At 50.2% G+C, this 21,532-nt stretch overlaps 1 protein-coding gene across 3 annotated transcripts in view; it reads left to right on the top strand.

The window, feature by feature from the left end:
- The first annotated feature begins 9,304 nt into the window (after positions 1-9,304).
- LOC103617932 (vascular endothelial growth factor receptor kdr-like) overlaps positions 9,305-21,532 on the top strand; it is a 122,827-nt gene continuing 110,599 nt past the window's right edge. For 2 of the 3 annotated variants that reach the window (XM_017737571.1, XM_017737570.1), the window contains exon 1: positions 9,305-10,074. In XM_017737571.1, coding sequence (XP_017593060.1) covers positions 10,011-10,074 — 64 coding nt within the window. In that variant the 5' untranslated portion in view covers positions 9,305-10,010. The remainder of the gene's footprint in view (positions 10,075-21,532) is intronic. The other variant, XM_008636283.2, reaches the window with a different exon arrangement.

Genomic DNA, 21,532 nt, shown 5'->3' with positions numbered 1-21,532 from the left:
AGAAGGAGGCAGTTCTTGGCCTTGGAACAGCCCCATCACCCCACGGGTGCTGGCAGGAATCCTCAGTGGCTCATTACCCGGAGCTGCCTCAAAAGAAGCTGCCAGCTCAATCCTCCTGCAGGCTGAGGGTGTCCCCAGGGAAATCTCACCTGCACGGTGCCACTTCATGGACCGTGAGCATCCCGGGGAGGTTTGCTCCTCTAGAAGCCACTCCTGATCCTGTAGGGATGGTAAACGAGAGCACTGCGGCATAGAGTAAGGGTGACACACTGTGTGGACACAGAGAAGTGCAAGTCCTCCCCTCCTTCCCAACTTTTTTTCAGAGGTTTGGTCCCTTTTTTTTGAAATCTGAGCATGGACTGAGGCAAACCCAGAGCAGTCCCAGTGGAGATCTCCTTTGGGCCCCTCCTGGAAAAGGCTGAGGCTGCACTTTCACACCAAGCACTCCCACCTTGGATGAAGCCAGAGAAAGAGGCAATAAATCTGAGGATGTCCCTGGACTCTGGAGAAGAGAAAGTTTTCTGTGACCTACTCATTGCTGCCACAAACCTCTGAGTAACGAGAGACACACAGCACCAGAGCAAATGGTGCCTTTAGATCCCTCCAGCAGCCAGTCTGGATTCAACACTGCCGGGAGAAATTCAGCAAGCCTGGCTCAAGGAGTTAGAGCTCAGAGAAAAAAGATGAAGCAGCAGTTTCGTGGTGTGGTTTCATTTTTAAACCAGGCTGTGAATGTAACCCTTATCTGAAGGAAGTACAGCCTTACACACAGCTACAGAGGTGGATCTCAACCCTCACTGCCAAACACAGCAGCAGAGAGACCGAGACAAATGCTCGGACAAGGAGGTGATAAGGGAGGGAAGCAGAGATGAGAAATGCACAAGCCAGTCCTCAGAGCCCACATCGCTGATTTTTAAATCCTTGCTTTCCTACTGAAAGGCCTTGCTATTCTCGCCTCCGTCATTCAGAGTCAGAAATCCCTGCAGCATTTTCATTCTTCCTGACGCCCAGAAGACAAAGAACCTCTGTGGTATCGTTAGGGGTACCAAGGCTTTTAAAAAAATCACTCTTTATCCTTTAAATGCTGGTGACAAGGCAGGTGCCTGGCCTGCAGAGAACACAGAGTCTGGGGGTTTTAAGAAAAGAGGAGCAGCGTTGTTTTTCACTGTGAGCTTCACCTGTTATTGACCACCATGGGCAGCAGCAAGCAGGATCCCCAGCCATAGGATACAGGTTTTACTGGGCTGCAGCTCCAGTTCAGCTTGCCAGGACCAGTTGGGCTCACCTCCATGCCAGGGCACCATGGGAGGCTGCAGTGACATCCTTGTCCTGTTTAACCCCAAAGCACATTCCCACCTTGCCAGCAAATCTGGGGTGCTGCCAGGCTGAGACTCCTTGTCCAGGATAACCTCAGCACTCAGCAGCTGTGTCACTGCAGAGGTGGAGCACAGCTCTTGTGGGAACACGGATACATCCGATAGAACCCAGCCACGCAGACGAGGAACAGGGCACGGAGACCGAGTGGCTCTCCCAGGAACACACAGCTGAGCTCTGGAAGAGGAGCAGTTTGAATCCCCCCACTGAACCAGAATGCCCTGACAGGGAGATGGCTCCTCCCATCCCATGTCTGACATCCCACCGAGTTTAAGAGACTGCTGAGGGAGAAACTTGGAGAAGGGGAAGAAATGGGGAGAGCATATCCGACTTTATTTGCAGGCCAAGCAGCAGAATGCGGTCGCTGAGCATGGCGAGGTCTCACCAGCTTTTTTTCTTGGGAAAGAGCATCCAAGAAATGTGTGCTTTATCTCTGGAATTCATGGACAGAGTGTGCTGAAACAAGGGCCTGAGCAGGGCTCCCTGGCCAGGCTGGGACTCCTGGGGGACAAAGGAGGGCCTGTTGTCTCCAGCTCCACACCAGGCTGGTCCTGAGCGCTATTCCTGGCCTTGCACTGACTCAGTGGGTGACCTTGCTGAGAAAGGCTCTCACATCCAGCTCTGCCTGCCTGCAAAAGCCATCATGGTCTCCTAAGATCAGATTCTATTCGAAGCATAGATGAGGAACAAATATGAAATACTTCTGCCTTCCTTCAACACCCAACCCCCGGGGTGAGCAGGAACTGGCCGGATGAATGAACCCTGCTATCCTCCTGTAAGCTCTCCTTGCATCTCCATCCTAAATTTTCCAATTAACTGTGCCAGTGTCTTGGTTTTGCTGTGCCCTAGAGCTGCACCAAGTCCTTCCAGCAAGAGAAGAACACACCACAGCCTTGAGACGGGTGCTTATTTTCCTGAAGCACTTTCAGTTTATATCCAGGGCTGTTCACAGCTGCTACTTCCAGTGTGACACCTCCACTCCAGGCTGGTCTTGGTGGGAGGGGGACAAAGGAGGCTGGAAAAGGTGGTGGAGCCAGGACATGTTTGGGATTTCTGCTTCAAGGCTCCAGCCTGGTGGCTGCAGCTGCTGACCCATGCAAGGACAGCACTCACAGCTCAGCCTTTCTGTTCCATGTGGGACACAGCCACCTTTGGAAAAAAAACTGCACTGTAAACAGATTCTCTCTGTCACTTTACTAATTCCAGCCTGTCCTGTCAAAGGTGAAAGGATTTTTTAGAATCCAGTTTATTCACTGCTAGTTATGTTTCTTCATGTAGGTTCAGAGCCAAATCTCATTAAGGGCAGTGGGAATCTCCCCATTCCCTCCTATTCACTTCCACTGGCTTCAGTTCAAGCTTTTATTCAGTCCCTCTTGGCGTGGACAATGCAGATCAGTGATGGCAGCTCCACTATCAGTGTCTTTGTGCCACCATGTCTCGTTTCTCAAACCTTCAGCACAATGTCCACTTGTGCTCAGCAAGTGCTTCCTTTCAGATCTCAAAAATAAATAAGTCCATGGAAGAAACATTTCTTTTGGCCCTGCACTGGCTGAGATCTCATTTGCAGACATTTTAGTTTTGGGAGACAGTGTCCCTTTGATTCTCCCCATCATCTCAGCACACCAGCCTGCTATTTTTGCCTCACAGGCTGGGCTGCACTGAGTCATGGAGCTCGTGCTGGTTTACTTTGGAGCCAGTGTATAAACCAGGGATGATCCCAGTGCTCGCCCTATGGAGACAAGGAACATTTACTTGTGGAATCTGACAGAGCCGTGGCAGCCCAGTGAGAGCAGTGCTGGGCCTGTTCCTGTGGCATCTGCAGCAGGGAGAAACAGCAGTGCCATGATTAATGACACTCACATCCCTGCTGGACCAGCAGCTGCTCTCTGGCTGGGCTGGGCACCTCTGCTGGACGGGGACTGGGACATGTGGGGCTGAACTGGCCTCTCCCCACTGGCTTTGCAGGGCAGTGCTGCAGGGAACGTCTCGCCCTGCTCCAGCTGCTGCTCTGTGGTTCCTGCAGTCACCAGGGGCTGAGGAAACAGCCCCGAAGGCTGATCCAAACCTCCCCCAGTTTGCATTAGGCAGCAGGCAGAGGGGCAGGAAGGGGTGCAGCATTTGTAACATTTGCTTTTAAGCCCCTTCAGACTAAGCACTGGTGAGAGCTGAGTGGTGAACTGGTGCCGCTCTGGTGCCGAATTAAAGAGTTCACAGCACAGGACTCCAGCCTTGTGCTGTTGGCTGAATTAACCCCAACACTTCTGGGGTTGACACGGATGGGGTAGGATTAATGCAAACCACTCGTGGTTTTCCTGCCTTGCCACTGTCAAGGCCTATCTGTGCTTTTCCTCCCTCTAAGGCTTCCCTCCTTCCACTCCCATTTTTTGAGTCAGTTCTCACTGGGATGGTGCCTTGGAGACGTGAGCAGGAACCTCCAGTGGAAAGGGAATGTCTGCAGAGCACCAGGACACAAACCACGCTTCTCATTCTCCATCTGAGTGGTAGGAAAATCCTGCTTTATCCGCACAGAGAGAGAAAGAGTAAGAAGGGAATTAGAATCCAAACTAAAATAAATAATACGAGCATTCTTGGTCGCTGGCTGGAACCCATTTTTTCTCACACTTTGAAGTTCATACTCAGGCAAAGGAAAACCCTGCACATGAAGTCTGGCTTCTGACTGAGGAAGGTCAGTGTGGGGAGAAGGTCTGGATGAAGGTGCCTCAAAGGGCTGGAATATTTTCCTCACCTGAAATGCTGTGTGTGGATGAAACCTGGCTCAGGAATTTCTTCCCCATTAGGTGGATATCTTTGTCTTCCTGCCACAGACTCTGGCAGAACAAAGCAGGGATCAAACCCTGTGCCTGTCTCCTTTTGTTAATGGCTATTTATTTTCCTTACCATTGCTCTTGTTTTGTTCTCTTGGCTCTGACTTCTGGCTGCTGCTCCAAACCAGTTAATTCTCCCTCAGAACTGTGCAGGGCCAAGGCCTACATTATATTTATAAGCTGTAAGGATCTCCCCAGGCAGGCTCAGAAATAAAGGATTTGAGTCAAACAGCTACAAGGAGATGCTCCAAAACAACCCCAGAGAGGAAACACAAAGAGATGGAACATTCCCCCCATGCTGAATTTTAAAGGAACCCTCCCGGTCCTACAGCCTTGGGATGGGAGGTGAGTGCTCTTTTCCCTTTAATCTCCCCGGTTTCCAGCGCCAGGAGGAAATGTCCTGCTTTCCTCTGCTGTCTGAGCATGTGTTTGAGGAGCTTTTCAGTCAGGCTGATTGAGGGAAGGGCAGCAGGACAGGCTGGGACTGGGACAGGATGGCCACGGATGCAGCAGGGACAACCCTCAGCTGGACAGGGAGGGAGGAGCCTGCCAGGATGCCAGGCAGGGATGGAGAAGAGGTGACACCAGAGGAAATCCCCTCATTCTCAACAGTTTTTATATAAAAGCAAAATTTCTTGCAGTACATTACTTTACCGATACTTTCACTTCGTTGTTGCTGTTAGAAGTTACCAACAGGCCTCTTCCAGCTTTGCTTTATGGCTTTCAGTGGTTCATTAAACCCTTTTTTTATTCATTTTCCCTTCTTGTATAAAGCAGAGAGTTGCAGGTAGGCTCTGTCAGTGGCCATGTGTGCTTCCTGTCCCTCCCTGTGACTTTGCCACCCCACCAGGACACCAGGAGCGTGCCCACGGCCCTGCTGGTCCCACGCCTCCTGTGATCCCATGGCCTGAGTGCTGCTGTGTGCCTGAACAAAGCTGGGCAGGAAATGTTTTTCCCAGCTAGAGAAACATTTTGTTCCCATTCTGTGCTTGAGCCAAATGGGGTTTTCTTGAGGCCATTTTTTTCTTTTTCTAAACAAAGGAATAAGTAAGCAAACCTGTCTGCAAGGAGCTGACTGAAACAGCCAAAGCACGGCCAGTGGACTTGTTGAGGACTTTGGCAAGATGTAAAAATACAGTTTCCTGACCCAAATCAGGCTCATGACTTGAAACCAGGCCTTGCACACACAGGGCATTGCCAAGTTGCAGGCAAGGCTGGGATGGTGCTTTCTTTCCCTGGAAGTCCATCCCCAGCAGATGTTACTCCCACCGGGGCATTCCCACGGAAGGTTTCTGTTTTGATAACATACCATTTTCCAGGGAAAAATGTTTTCATCTAAAAGCTCCCCACCCTGTTTGCCCACAGACTGACAGACTGACAATGTTAACTTGGATTTCTATCCCCAGGGGACTGGAGGATGTGTGTGCAGGGAAGTCAGCCTGCCTGGCTTGTGGGGAGAGGCACGCCCAGCTCTGCAGCTTTGCTCGGGATTAAGGCAGCAATGTTGGCACTGCTGCTGTCCCTGGGAGGGATGTGGGGCTGGGGTGGACTGTGTGCCCTGGGAAGTGATGGCTTTGCTTTTGTTCATGGCTCAGGCACTACATCCCGTGTGTAGCCAGCACCTTGCCTGTGCTGGAGGTCAGAAATGCCTCCAAGGCAGCCTCTGCATCAAATAAATACTAGCTGAGTTTAGGGGACAGGGAGGGTTTTATCCCAGAATAATGCAGAGAACTGCAAGGCACCTTGGCAATGCCCTCCCTCCTTCCACCACCTCTTCCAGGGGCTTGAATCTGTGGGACATGGGACACTGTCCATCCAGGAAGGGGATGATGCAGCACACCACAGTGGAAATCTGGGTTTGCCAACTCCCTGGCCCTAAAGGCAGGCACCACCTCGGGCCACAGGCATTGGAGCCGAGATCACCAGCATGGAAAAATGACCTTCAATCCCTTGTTACACTCTCCTTGCTTCTCTTTCCGCAGCAAAGCTCAGCTCTGGGAGGCCACACCAGCTCAGCCACGGCTGGGGATTCCAGCTCTCTCCTGCTGCTTTGGGGCCCCTTTGGAGAACAACTCCCCCCCCAGAACTGACTCTGCCAGGATTCCCTGTGTGGAGCTGACAGCAAAGGCATCACAGTGCATCCACCTGAACACACAGGGCAGAATTACCCAGCTAAAATTCGGGATTATGGCTAAACTTGTCTCTTCCCTCTGCTGCTGAGGGAGGCAAACAGGCACCTGGCAGAGAGTTTGTGAAACAGGGCTGAGTCAGGAGAGCCTGACTCTGACTCTGCCATCACTGAGCAGGGAGCCTGGGGACCAGCCCAGATTTGGGCAGCTCCATTTGTATCAGAGACATTTTACCTTTAAGGCTAAAACCAGCACAGGATACAATTCCAGACCCTGCCCGGATCCAGAGCCATTCCCTCTGTCCCCTTCCATGGATGAGCACCAACACAGGAGCGAGGTGAAGGGAAGGGTTTCCAGCTCTGGAACTGTTCCCTGCCAAGCTGGCAGAAGGGATTAACGTGACACATGTAATCCTCTTCCAGGCCAGTGCCAGAAAGGATGGGAGCTATTCCAGGGGGTGGCCAGGCATATCCTGGGCTCAGTCAGGTCCCACTGACTCCCCTGCCTTGGTCCTACAAAAAACATGGACCATATTCCATATCCAGGTATGCCAGCCAAATTCCTGCAGGTCACTGCTTTCCATCCCAGCTGTCTGGGACACAGACACAGCCACCTTCACTTCTTTATGCTGTAATTATTTTTATTTACTTATGGTCACACTGCTGCAACTGCTGGGTGCCTTTGCAAAGCTCAGAGCGCCTCATCAGGAAGGGAAATGACCTTTGCTAGCCCTGCTTCAGTTCCCCTGAGTATGGTGAGGCTGATATTTGTTAATATTGGTAAAGAGCTCTGAGTTCCTCGGATGGAGTATGTGTCATGGAAAAATGAGCTGGGTTATTATGGAGAGGTTCTGGCCCAGTTAGCAAATGGCTTTTCCCATCTGTGTGAGCAGAACAGGCTGCTGAGCCAGGGAAGTCTGCTTTCCTTTGGAAAAGCTCTAACAGGTTGCTCCAGGCACAGGAAGGTGCTCAGGAACAAAATGTGCCCTTCTTACAACTTTTATTTTGCGTATTACGAGGGAGAAAATAAAGTATTATAAACTCAGGACTGCTTGTCCAGGTTCTAACACTGAATTCCTTGTGAAACCACATGTGAGAGGCGTCTAATCTCAATTAAAAGATCAATTACATTTATCAGATAAAAGATTATCTGGGGCATTACACAAATACAACACAATTTATTACCAGCTGGTAAGTAACCCCTAATGAATTTTTAAACACTTCCCCATAAATTACAAATAAACTGCAGTCCTATAATTATGTTAGAGTTTTGATTCTCCAGTTAAGTTCCTATGAGATTGGTCTTTACTATTATCCATAATTATTTAGGATTCTGTTACTGTAACCCAGATCTGGGGAAAGTTGTGTGTTCTAAAAATTAATTTTAGGCATAGAAAATGCATTTGTCATCTTGAGAATGATCTGAGCATTTATATGAAGATCATGTTGAGAAAAGCATTCTTGATTTAACACTGTGCATGAAAAATGAGGCTTCTTGTTTATAAACCCGGGAATATCTGAGGCCTGTGTTCAATTCCTTGTTGAATGTGGGACATTTCTATCAATTCTCATCTTCTGAAGTGCCCTTTTTTCTTTGGATTTGTAACTCTCAGAAGGGGACCTGCATCTATCTCCCTTTGCTCCAGTGCATGGCAGTGTAGAACTCAGACCTGTTATGGGCATTTATGGACTAAAGGATTTATGGACTAAACTGAGGTGTGAAAGGGCCCTGAGCAAAGTTCAGTGTCACCAAACCCCCTGATCTCCGTCCAGGAAAAGGTCTGTCTGAGGCACCTGCTGCCTCTGTCTCTTCTTTTGCAAACAAGAGGGACAAAAAACTGCAAACCAACCCCATCACTGAGCCACAGGGACTGACAGTGCTTTACTGTAAGGCTCTGTAGGTCCTTTGACACCAGTGTCCCCAGTGCCCCACTTGCTGGGATTGGGATTATTGGGAAGGATAGTCTGCGGGGACAGCTGTGGAGCTTCCACCACTCCCTCATTTTCAGTGTTTTCACATTAAAAGCCACATATCTGATACCTGCATTGAAACAGCACAGAACAGCTCCCTCCTGGTCACCTCAGTGCTGGCTGTGCTTCCAGAAGTGTCCCTGACATGCTCTGGGACATCTCCTGGGACAGCTGTCACCAGTTTGTGACCCTCACAGCTGAGGCACCCGTGGCTGGAGGAGCAGCCCTGAGCCAGGACTGGGCTGTGATCTCCCAGGGCCGAGGGAAAAAGGGAACATCCACAGGGCTGGAATGCCCATCCCTGCCGAAATCCTGCCTGGCACGGCGAGAGCAGGGGCACAGGGACAGGCTGGAAGCCTCCATGTGTGGGTGGACCTGTCTACACCCAAGTGCCTGGAGACAATGCCCAGGTGAGAATCCCGTGAGGGATCAGGGTGGCAGTGGTGCAACATAAGTAGCATCATCACTGGGGTTCCCTGAAATATCCTGTCCAAACAAGGGATTTCCGCGGTGCCCCAAGAGCAAGGGAGGCACGGCAGTGGCTGCCACAGCAGGGCAGGGAGGGCACAGGTGGCATTCCACCAGGACACAGCAGCAGGAGAGCCCGAGCTGCTAAATAACAGGAGAAGGAGGGCACAGAGAGCGGCTCCTGCAAGAGAGCCTGTTCCTCAGGTGGTGTCCCTGTGCTCCCTTCCCGGTGCCCCGGGGCTGGAGGGAGATGCCACCTCTCTGCCCTGTGGGCAGCGGGGCCGGGACTGGGGGAAGATGTTGCCACCTGATGCTCCCGAACTCCGGCTTTGCAGGGCCAGGCGATGCTGGCAAGCAGCGGGAATTCACTTCTTTGCCCCATCTCAGGCAGCAGCAACAGGAAATCCAGGAGCTCTGTGAAATGACAGGGAGCGAGCGAGAGAGAGAGTGAAGTCCCCTTGCCTCGCCTGGTGACGTCTCTCCTTCCTCCTTTTTTTTTTTTTTTCCTGTCCCTATAAAGAATCTCGGGCTCGCATCAAACTTCCCTGCGAAAGCCAAGCCAAGGCGGAGGGGTGGGGGACAGGCAGAGAGCAGAGCCAGGCTGGCTCCTGCCATGCCCCAGCCCCGCTGCCCGCCCGCTGCGGTGCCCCCGGGCAGGTAGAGCCAGGTGGGCACCGGGGCATCTCCCGCCGTCCTACCCTGCTGGGACACCGAGATCTGTCCTTCCTGCCGACCCCGCGGCACCTGCACCTCCCTGGAGAAATAAATTTCAGAGGAGGCTTTGCGGCTCAGCCACCTTACCCCAAACTCCGGGCTGCTGCGAGCCGAGCGGAGGAAACTTTTTGCCAAACTTTTTGTGGTGTTTTCGCTTTGCTTTTTAACCCCTTGAGTGACTCTGCGCCAGCCGGGCGGGCTGGGGAGGCTCCTGAGGCAGAGCAGCGCTCCCCTCAGACACCCCGGGGATTGGAGAAAAGGGGGGAAAGAAGGAATTAAGGTGATTGCAGAAAGGGGGTGAAGGAAAAACTGAGAACCTCGGGGCAGAAAGGAAGGCGAACACAACCCGCAGCCCCAGGATGAAGCAGTGAATGGAAAGAACAATTTAACTGCAATCAACAAGTGGCAACTCCTGCGCGCCTTGTCCTTCCCTCCCTCCCCGCTCCGGCTTTCCCAAACTTCTCGCTGCGAAGGAAAACTTGTCCGGCGGACTCGGCTGGCTCGGGACGCGCACCAGGACCGGCCCCGGGATGCTGGCCCGGGCGAGCGCCCTGCTGGCCGTCTGTGCCCTTCAGGGGCTGCTGCTGCTGCACGGTAAGAGCCGCCCGTGTCCCCGGGGGTGGCAGAGGGGGGACGAGCCGCGCGTCGCTGCCCCGGCGCGGTGCCGTCCCTCGAGGGCCCTCAGGAGAGCGCTCGGTGATGCTTTTTTGCGCTTTTTGGACGCTTTTTGTGCTCCTTCACCGGCCCGGTGAGGTGTCACCCACCCGAGAGCCCCGGTGCCAGCGGGCAGGTGCCACCGCTCTGTCCCCAAACCCCAGGCGACGCCTCGGGCTTCACACCTTCGTTAAAACTGATCTTTGGAAATAAAGGTAAAAAAAAAAATTAAACCTCCTTGAAGGAGTTGCACATAAAGGTCAGACTTTAATGGGTGTTTCCCCTCGAGGTTTGGCCACTTGGTTAAAAATAGCAAGTTGTGAGTGTTCACCAGTTTGTGGCTTTTTTCCCCTCGATGTGGGAGGGTTTCTGGTTGTATTTGATCACTTGAGGCAGAGCTGAGGCTTTAAAAGGAGGAGCTGTCTGGGAGTGCCTGGGCTGTCCCACTGTCCTGGGGCTCCTGTTGGAGCTGTGGGCGCAGACACTACGGGCAAACCCCAATTCTCTTTGATATTCCCATTCTGATTCTTTGATATTTCAATTTTTATTCACGTGGTGCTTCTCCTCCGGCTTCTCCTTCTCTGCCTTCTCTCAGCCCAGGTGCCAGGTTAGATTGCTGCCCTCCAAAATTCATTTTCCTTTGCAGCAAACTCCCTGTCCCCCTCGATTTACTCCCAGTTTTCGCTGCTATCAGAAAAGCCAAGAGGCAGGTTAATGAGATTTGGGAGAGCTTTTCCATCTGCCGTATGACTTTTCATTATCTCATTAAGCATGAGGATTTTGCTGGATTACTGAGCTCTTCATTCATGACGCTGCAAATTGTGTAAGGGAGATGGGCTGTTGTTTATTGGGGAATTCCTTCTGACAGAAAGGACTTTGGAATATTTTTGGGTAGTGGATGTATTGCACAGCATGAGGCTGTTGTTCTTCAGCATATTATGATCTTTTCATAGTTAAGAGGATTGCTTCTGGAAACACTGTGGAGTCCTTGATTTTCTTCGATTCATTCAGGGATTTAATGTATTCCTTCTGCAGAAAGGGACTGATTGGCAGGCACAAGCCCCGGGGAATTTCACATCCTCCCCACAGTCACCTGCAGAATAAAGAGCTAAGCCTGAGGTTGTGCTCCAAAGGGCTTGTCCAGCTTTTCCAGGAAAAGCAGAAGCAGCAAACCTGGCAGGTGGCAAGGAGCCCCTGCAGCACGAATCCTCGCTGTGCCAGGCCAGCCAGCAGAGCCCACACCTGGAGCAGCCCTGGGAGGATTCCCGAGATGTGCTCCAGCTGGCTGACACGTGCAGCAGCAGCCAGCTGCATGCTTTGGGTGTTTTAACCTCTGAACAACCTGGAAAAGTTGCCCGAAATCCAGTGTGGATTTCACAGAGACATAAATCTCCACAGGCTTTCGTGGATTAGAGAGGGATAATAACAAGGGATTGGGAGGTGGGAGAAAACGTGGTGTGCCCAAGTGTCCCTGAGGCTCCAGGGTGAGGTGGAGCACAGGGATTTCAGGACTGAGGAGCTGGGGGAAAAGCCTGGCTGGAGATGCTGCCCACATTTCAGGGCTGCTCGGCTCCTTACTCACCACGTTCCCTTCCTAATCGTGTTGGCCCTGATAACCTCGGAGTTTGGTCCAGATTCCTTTTGCCATCAGTGCCAGGCACAGAGGATGCCAAGAGAAGGCAAAGTCTGCATCGTGTGACAGAGGGAGGAAGGCAGGGACATCCCTGTCCCCGTAGGCAGAGGCTGCTGAGGGGAAGGAGCACTGTGGGTGTCAGGAGCTTGGTTCATCATTAGGAACAGAACACATCAGCACAGCCCCTGGGTGCCCTCATCAGGCTGGGAGCCAAAGGGAGACAGGGCCAGGAAGGCTGAGGACTGGGGATAGCACCGGTGTTATTGGGAATTAACTGCTCACCACCTGGCTCTCAAAGTTCCTCTCCAGCACTGAGCTCAGTGGAGCTCTGCTCGACCTCCCAAAGCCCGGATTTATCCTTCGGCTGTAGGTTAAACCTTCCCTGGGATCTTTGGGGCCAGAGTCAGGCAGAGCTGTGCTGAGGAGGCTGACTCTGAGTCCAATCCAAACAATTCCATCTGCAATGCAGAGAGAAGGAAAGCCCTACAATTGTGAAAGCTGCTCGGTACTGAGGGATCGACTCCTCAGCCACTTTTCCCTCCAAGTTCATCTCCAACAATGAACTCGATGAAATCCTGGCCACTACATTTATCCAGGTCCCCTTTGGAGAACTCCTGACTTATTTGGTGCTTTCAGCAGGGGGAAGAGGCCATATGAACATCATCCCAGATATTGCCCACCTTACTCTAAAATACAGCTTTAAGTGCATCTTTAAATTTCCTTCTTTAGTCCCATGAGTATCATTAAATTTCCACTTTCCTTTTGCTCATTGCTCAGCTTCTTCTCAGCTCCTCAGAGCACTGGTTGGGGTCTTGCTGCTCAGAACCTTTGATGTGGTAATGATGGTATAGATGCCAAAGGCTGGCACAGGTTTTAGGTGTGGGGTGGGATGGTTCATAATCAGCCCTTGGAAAAACAATCTGCAAAGAAATTCTTACACCTTAAATTGTGCACGAAAAATTCAGTATCTTTTACCTGCTGACATGATCACCAGGGGGTTTTTAATATCTGAGCAATCCAAGTAAGTTTTCAGGTATCAGAATAAACTCAGTGATTTAACACTGGAAATTATTAAAGATTGAAGAACAAAAATGAGGTCCTGCCCAATGGCTTTGGAATTAAAGTGCATTCAAAACTGATTTTTTGGTTGTTGTTTGATCTTACAATGTCTTCTACAAATTGAATATTCTGGATGGGCAACAGAGCTCGTTAACATAGAGATTTCAATTAAACCATATATCAGCAGATAAAAGCTCAGGAGCTCGGATTCCTCCCGGTTTTCCAGCTGGGATGGTCGCAGTGTCCAGCAGGATCAGTGTGGCTGTGCCAAGGCAGAGGCACTGAGGGGTTGCTTTCCCAAAAAACGTGCCTCTTAATTGATGTTACTCCCAAATATCTGCTTTACTGTGGGAAAATGTTATAAAAAGCAGAGCAGCCTTTTTTAGGCTGCTGATACATGAGCCTCCTGCTGGAGCTGCCGCATTCAAAACCAACTGGAAATCTCTTTATACCAATTCAGCCATTTAAGGCAGGGCAAAAAATGTAAAGTATTTCTGAGTACTCCCTGAACTTCTAAAAAACATCATCGCACCCCAAAGAACACTGAGAAAACCATGCAGATTGTTTGTTGAAGGTTTCTGGTGTAAGAACTGGCAGGATTTTCTTTAAAACTTGTACAAAAGATTTATCTGTGCACATTGGTCTGCTCTGAGTAAGAGCAACGGGGTCCATTTGGGTCATTTCTGCCCTTTCACACATTCCCTGGATTGCTCATTTTGTGACAAATTATTTGTACAAAGTGATAACTCAATCTACAGCACTTCAAATTAATATCTCAAACTGGGCTGAATGTGGAATATTTCTGTTGTTAAGAAGTCTGTGCACACGAGCAAAAAGTTTCCAAGCCCAGAAGGAGATTCCTCAGGTACAGCCAGGGGAGGTGATCTGTGCTTTCTGGAGCTTTGTCTCCCAAATCACCAGCGCAGTTTGGAGGAGGGTGAAAACCTGCTCTATCCCATATTTATTGAGGGGTGAGATACATCTTCTCCTTCCAGAGACATTTGCAAGGCGTGATGCTGGAAGGGTCACTCGATCACCAAGAAAAAGGCCAGGTGCTCTCAGTTCCCATTGCAGGAGAGTTCTGGGGGCAGCAGCAGCCACCTGCACTTTTTAAAGCTACACAGGAAATTTCCAGGAGGCAGCGTTGGACTTCCAAAGTGAGCACGAGGAGGACACTGAAGCACAGCCCCACTGAGCTTCACATGCTCACTCTGGTATTTCCTCTGATCCACCTCTCCTTCTTTCTCCAAACCAGCTTGGTGCCACTGGAATGGGAATTAGAAGTGGAAGTAATTAAGGGATATTGGAGTATCTAAACAACAGCTAGGGATGAAATAAATGTGTCCCCAGTGCTTTCCCTCAGACAGCAGCTCCCATGACTGACAGGACATGAAGGCTCTGAGTGCCCATCAGGACATTCCCGTTCCTCCTTCGGGAAGAGCATCCCACTGTCCTCAGTCACAGCCCTCAGAACAACTGGCTGCTCAAAAAAAGCTGGATGAAATGTGTGTAATTCAGAACCGAGCTCCCCATTAGGCACTTCTTTAATTTTTCTTTCTAAGGCCACAGAGAATAGAGTAGAAGCTGCCAAAATCCACCAGCCAAGGTTGTTATCTGGAACTGGCATTGAATAGAAGTGCCTGCTTGAGGCTTGCCCTGGGGAGCAGGACTCCAGCAGCAGAGCTTGCAGTCATCAGGAGCAAGGCAGGATTTGCACAAATCATGGGAATCAAGGTTTCTACACGAAGTGTGACCTCAGAGGCTCAGCCAGGAGCTTCCTCGAGTGGGGAAGGAGGAAAGATCAGGATCAGCCTGATCTTGTGAGGCTGTGATGAGCAAAACTGAGGGGTGCCCATTTTCTGCAAATTCTTCTCTGCCGAGCGCTGGACACGATTCCAAAGGCTGTGGGAATGGAAGCAGGGAATTTAAAAAAGGGTTTCTATGATGGATAGTGAGTAAGTCTGTGGACATCTTCATGACTCACTCCAATACCCTCATCCCCAAGTCCTTGGATTAGTCTGTCTTTGCAGCACGTACTTTTAGTCCCCGCTACATCCTACATCCCTCTCCTCTCTCCCCCCCTTTCCTGGATGTCTCCTAAACTCCCCTCAGGGCTCAGGATTCCTCGAATTTTTACATCAGGAGAAGCCAAGAGGAATTTGCCAGCCCTTCCACACCAGGAGTCTGCACAGTCTCTCTTCTCTGTCCCAAAATGAATTTTGCCTTTAGAACTTTCTCTGGTGCAGAGATTTCTGAAAAAACCAAAGTGGGACTGCTCGAGACCTGCAGCTGAATCTCTTGTTTTCTGTCAGCTCTTCATGTTCCTACTGCACTGAATTTTTACAAGAAATAATTTTTGCAAGTGCCCCCAGTAGCTGGAAATGCAGGAGGGGTCACATCTCCTGTATGGGGTGTGTGTGACCACTGTCCAGGGATTTTGTTGTGGCTCTAAGCAGGAAAGTTTTAGCCCTGAGTCTTTGACTGAGCAACGAGGAAAGAACCTCATCTAACCCTGCAAATGATGGAAGTCTGAAAAAGCCACTTTTCCTTTGTGTCCTGCAGGGAATGGCAAAAGCACATGGCCCCCCAGGTTTCAAAATTCAGCCAAAAGCCAAACTGAGGCCCAGAATGTAAAGGAAATATATGAACCAGCCTTCTATTTTCAGATTACTTGCCTTTGTCTTCTGCATTTCCACATAGGTTTCCTTAGATCTTCCTGTGTTTTTCTGAACTGTGGGAACGTGATTGCCAAGGAAGTGGAGAGGGGAGCTTTCAGCCCTGCTGGGATTGTTCTTGATTTGAGGGTCAAGGAAGCCTGACCTAGTCATTACCTGTTCCATTTTTACAAAACCGCCTCCAATCTAAACCACCTCAGCCAAAACGTTTGCTTCCTTAGAGCCCACAGCTCAGAAATGGCTCACCTGGAATTCTTCCTCACGGATACACCAGGGTCAGCTTGCAGGAAAAGCACCAAGCACCATGGGGCTACTTTGCCCATTCCTCTACAGCCGTGAGGAACACGGGATTGCTCACAGGGATACTCCACACACAGAAACAGCTGAGCTGTGAGCCATTCATCCTGTTTGCTCTTAATCCAGAGCTCATTAACTGAAATCAGGGCTGAATACACTCATTTAGGAGTTAAAGCAATTTCCTCCCAGTCCACAGAAGCTGAGTGGGGATATGAGTGCCCAGAATCCCCTCCTCAATTCCCCCACAGCTACTGAGAAGGGCTCACTTTGGCCCTTTGTAGCAATAGGGATCATCCTGAAAGCTCATCCTGAGCCTGGATTTCCCCAGTTTTTGGGCTGGGTAGTGCAGGGGTCGGCGTTTCAGACCTTTAATGTGCAGACATCTCCTACAGATTGTCCCCCAAGAGCTGTAAAATGTGATTTCCCCCTCTGCTTCTCCACTCACTCTTCCAGCTGCCAGGAGCAGCTCCCACAGGAGCCATCACACACATCCACACAGTAGCACTTGGAAGCCCGTGGTGTGGGCAATCCTGATTCCAGGAGCAGGAAAAGGCTGTTGGAAGAGCTTGTCCAGAGCCCTTCGCAGCAGGAAGGCGCGCGCGGCTGGGGCTGGAAGGAGGGAAGTAAAGCTCTGGGGATTTTCTGCTGCAAGACTCAAGGTCTCTCTGCCTTTCCTTGCAGAAAAATAAATCCCACAGGTGCCCCACTGGGTCACTGGAACATCCCCCCTTTACTTAGGGAAGAGTCCCCACTGATGCTTTACTCCTCAATTAATGCTGCTTTGATAAGGGGAAGGATTGCAGGAGCTTCCACTGCTTTGCTTCCTAACCCGTGAGGAATATCAGAAGTAATAATGCAGAGCACAGGTGTGGGGAGAAATGCTTTTCCCAGCTCTGTTTCTGAGGCAAGATCCCTTTTCCCAGCTCTGTTTCTGAGGCAAGATCCCTTTTCCCAGCTCTCTTTCTGGATGTGGATGAGGCAAGGAAGTGGTGTCAGCTCTCTCTGCATGACACAGCAGGGCTGAGCCTCGCAGTGAGCTCGGCTGCTTGGAAGGGGATTGCTACAATTAAAGCATGATTCAAATAATGTAAACAATGATGTCAGCCTGAGGACCTTTAAAACACAATTTAAGCTATTACACGGTGTGAAGCAGAGAGAATCAGCTAACCTTTTGGCCTGCCACATTTTTTCTCTGCGAATGGATGATGTCTGGATTATTTTCATGTTCACGCACTCGGGACAAGCTTTGCCTCTCGCTCACACAGGTTTAAGGCTGTGCTTGGCTGAAGACAATAGCCTGTCTTTGAATTGTCCATTGTATGGCTGAGAACATTTATTTTATTCTGGCTGTTTACACAATTTGTGGTGGAATCTGAGGGGAAAAAGGGCTGAGTGAAAGCTGCTCCCTCACTGCAGGCTTTATAAAGGTAGAGACCTTACTGATCATGCTGGAAAATCCTGATTTGCTTCACTGCGAGAAAGGAAAATAACCTGCTTTTTTTCCAGTGGTGAAGGGAAGCCAGGGCGTGGCTGAGCCTGCAGCAGCCCCAGTTGTGTGAGGCAGCACAAGAACCCCTCCTGCTATTCCCAGGTGCTCACCTCACATTGATTTTGGCTGCACAGATCTGTTCTGCTCAGACTCCTGGAGACTGCCATGCTTTAAACAACTTCCCTTTAGTCTGGGCAGATTTTCTGTTGAGTAAGGACAGAGCAATAGGGTTTGGCCCAATAGGAATTCCCAGAGAGAGTGATTAATCCCTAAAATCCTATGTCAGCATGGCAGGGAGGGATTGCCTGGGGCAGAGCCTCCTCTGCCTGGGAGCTCCATGCTCTTGGCCCATCTCACTCTGGTTCTCCCAGCCCATCATCCCACCCAGTGGGGACTTTTCCAAGGATAACGGCACCCTGGCTCTCTGGGAAAGTAAGGCCAGGTGTTCCCATGAAGCCACTAATGATCCTGTGGACAGTTTTATCACTTAATCCATCAGCAGGGAGACAAACCAAGAGTGCAGTGTGATGAATGTACAGGTTTGGAACTGCTGTGGTGTTTCCACACCTGGAATGTTCTCTCCTGGCTTTCCCAACCAGTCAAATAGACACGAGCTCAGATTTCTGGGTGAGTTTGGGCAATACCAGCCCTGCTCTGATGAGAGCAATGCAGGGTGAAATGAAAGATCCAGCATGGCTCAACTCCTGGGATGGAGAGACCACCTGGGAAGGGGAATTCAGGAAAACAGGAGGCTGCTGAGCAGGGCTTGTCAGGGGCTCCCCCATCCAGCTCCAGGCAGTTTCCATCAGGAATTCTGTCATTGTATACAAGGCTGATTTCCCCTAATTATTCTTATGGGATTGTTCTGATCTGTTTTACCTCTTCTTATCTCTTGTATAAATCAGCCACTCTGCCCTTTTTATTGTTGTCTACTTTGTATGTGAAAAGCAATACTCAGACCCACCTGGTGAAATGCCATTATTGGTTTAATTCGAGAAATCATGAAGTCATGGACCCTCTTCTGGTGACTGAGGTTGCTCTCTCGAACTTTGTGCGTACCTATGGTGGTTATATTGCTCTTAAAAATAAATTACCAGCCTGATTTCCTAATGTTCTGTGTGGGTTGGCAGAGCTGGTGCATGATACCAGCAGGGCAGGCTCCCCAAACAGGCACCACAGCATCCCACAAGTCTGCAGACACAGGCTGATGCTCCCTAGAGAAAGGTTTTCCTTCTCCCATCCCAAGAATATGTGCCCAACTTGTTTTAACCTTCTCCAGGACAGAATCTTTGGCTTTCTGGTGGGTTTCTGGCAGAAGGACAAAAGAAGAGGAAAGGAGTTTTGTCTGGGTATGAATCTCACTTTTCATTTGCCAAATCTGTCCTGCACTCAGGAGAAAATCAGGGCAGTAGAGATGAAAATTCTGTGCTCTGAGCAAGATTAGTGGAAAAGCTGAAGCTGAGCAGGTTTTGATTTCCCTGGAGGATTGCTGGCACAGCCACTGTTCGAGGCCATTTGCCCTTCCACTGTACAGTATTTTTGTACTTTAAAATGAATGTGGACTTTGAAATATTACCTGGATTTGTGGTCTGGCACTGAGCAGTGCAGCTTGGAGCTTCTCCCTCTCTGCCTACCTGTGCCAAGTGTAATCTTTAATCCACAGTCCATCCCTGCACACTCTGCATGAGGGAAACACCAAAGCCTTTGTCCGATGACTCTGGGATTGCTCCTACAGGCTCTGATGGAGTGTAAACTCTTTCCAAGCATTCATTTTGCCTCCTCAGAGTAGCAATATAGATAATACTGATATATCATTGGTGCCATCACTGCTGTGGTTCAGAATAAACACTTCACCTGGATCAGTCATGAAGTTAAAGCCTTGCAGAGCCTTTTTTTGGGGCTGATTCTTTAATTCCCAGGCTGACCAATATATCTGGTGTCACCAGAAGTCTCCTTCAATTTAGATCTAAGCTAACGAGACTGAGAGAGAGAGAGGAGAGCCCAGAGCAGCCTGATTCCTTTAGTCATCTTTCCTGTTTTAAATTCTTTTGCTTATCTCAGTTCTGGCCTTGCCCTGTGCTGGTAGTGAAAGCGGGGTAGCGACACTTGGGCGTGGTGGGATGTGAGGAGAGTATCTCAACTCTGATGCTCTGCAGTGGGTATGATAAAGGAATTCTCAGCATAAAGGAACTGAGAAGAATTCTCAGCATCCACAGGGCAAAGGTCTCCCTCGTGCTCTTCAGTTTAATGGTTGATGTCCTATAGGGTGCATTGTACTGCCAGCCTTTGAAAGGCTGCCTCGTTGTTTTGGTTCCATATTGTTCTGAGTTAAATGGTAGGAAAAGAGAAATTGCTGCCACCACAACATTCCCTTATAGGTCTATTCATTATAGATCCCCAGAGGAAACAGAGAGTTCCCCTGGACAATGGGCAGATATACAACGAGCATACATTAACTTTCTGTGCTCGCACAGCTCATTTGGGCTGCGTTTCCTTCGCATTCTTAGGAGCAGGAATTCAGGCATCATTTGGGTTGATGTCTTCCTCTGCCTTGAGCTGCTGCCTTGTTAGACATTCTGGGTGACAGGCAGCCTCTCTGAACCACAGAATCACAGAACCACAGAATCAATCACAGAACCACAGAACAGCAAAATCACAAAATCACAAAATCACAGAATCACAGAATCACAGAACCACAAAATCACAGAATGACAGAATGACAGAATCACAGAATATCCTGAGTTGGAAGGGACCCACAAGGATCATCCAGTCCAGCTCCTGTCCCTGCACAGGGCACCCCAATGATCCCACCCTGTGCATCCCTGGGAGCAGTGTCCAAACACTTCCTGAAGAGAGAGGCAGAGGCCTGACAGGGAAATGCTTTGGGCAGATGAGATGGAGCACTGAGGGATGCTCTGGAATGGGAACTGGGAACAGAGGGGACCAGGCCAGGTCTGTGGGGTTTGTCTCTACTGGGCCAGGGGCTGTGCTCCAAACCAACGGGGAGTTCAGGTGAGGTTTAAGAGACTCAACTTCGTCCCCTGCCTTTTGACAAACACCCAGGGGAGCTCCCCTGGGGCAGCAGCGACTCCAGCACGGGGGCTGCAGCAGGGTGGGATGGAGGAACACCCAGGATGTCTGGAAGGGAAAGGCTGACGTGATGCCAGCGCTGCTGCCTGCACTGGTCAGTGTGGGTGCTTTGTCAGGCCCTGCACTGAAGTTTGCAGGTGCCCCTCAGTCCTCCAGTGCATTTTGGCCTTGCATTCCTCCCTGCAGCACAGGTTTTTCCTGCCTTTGTGCCTCCTGTAAATCAGGGAGATTGGTCCTTCCCTTCCTCCCTGGAGGGATGGAGCGATCAATGCTTGCAAGAGAAAAAGCAGCTCAGGAGCTGCAGTAGATTTGCTTCATCTTTCACTCCCATCACCACAGAAAAACCCATCTGGAGCTGCGAGGACATGGAGGCATTTCGGGTTACAAGGGTTGGGACTGGGTGCTGTGCTAGGCTTGGCCTGAACTGGCAGAAATTCCTGCAGAGATGCTCAGGGCTTGCAAGGCTGCATTTTTTTCCTTGAATTTCTTCTGCTGTGGTACCTCCCTCAGCTCCTGAAGAGTGAAATATCCATGGCATCCACACCCACCTGCACTGGTGCACGGTCACTCCAGCTGCAGCCACATCCCAAGAATCCTCTTGCTTTTCATTCCAGCTGTGTCTTCTGGCACGAAGGAATTTGCAAAGCTGATTTCCAGCCCCGATCTGATGGATTCCCCTGCTGAGAGGCTGTTACAGTGAGGGGACTCCAGGCTGAGGGTTTGTTCTCGTCTCCCCTGTGCACATCCACACTGGAGGTGCCCCTTGGAGAGCTGCTTAACGAGCCTGGAGTGCCAGCAGGGCTTGCCAGGAACTCAGGAGGAGTTTCACCTACAGCCCCTTGCTGCTTTCAGACGGAGAAAGAAGGTGATTGCAGGCATCAAGGGAATATTGGATTTATTGAAGTTGAGAATCTGAAGGAGAAATCCCCCTCTCTAGGAGCTCACTTGTTCTGGAATCTGCAAACTTTTGGGGAGGAGCAGAGAGCTGCAGCTGAGCAGCATCCAGCCAGGGCTCAAAATCCAGCCCAATTCCTCCTTGCTCCCTGCAGACTGTTATTATTACTATTGTTATTATTGTTGTTATTATTATTATTATTATTATTATTATTACTGCCATTTTGGTGCTGTCCTTTCTCAGCCACAGATGTTTCCCTA

Source organism: Corvus brachyrhynchos, unplaced genomic scaffold, assembly GCF_000691975.1.
Source record: "Corvus brachyrhynchos isolate BGI_N302 unplaced genomic scaffold, ASM69197v1 scaffold346, whole genome shotgun sequence".
Classification (NCBI taxonomy): domain Eukaryota; kingdom Metazoa; phylum Chordata; class Aves; order Passeriformes; family Corvidae; genus Corvus; species Corvus brachyrhynchos.
Note: the sequence above shows the minus strand (reverse complement) of the source record. Positions and strands in the feature narration are given on the sequence as shown.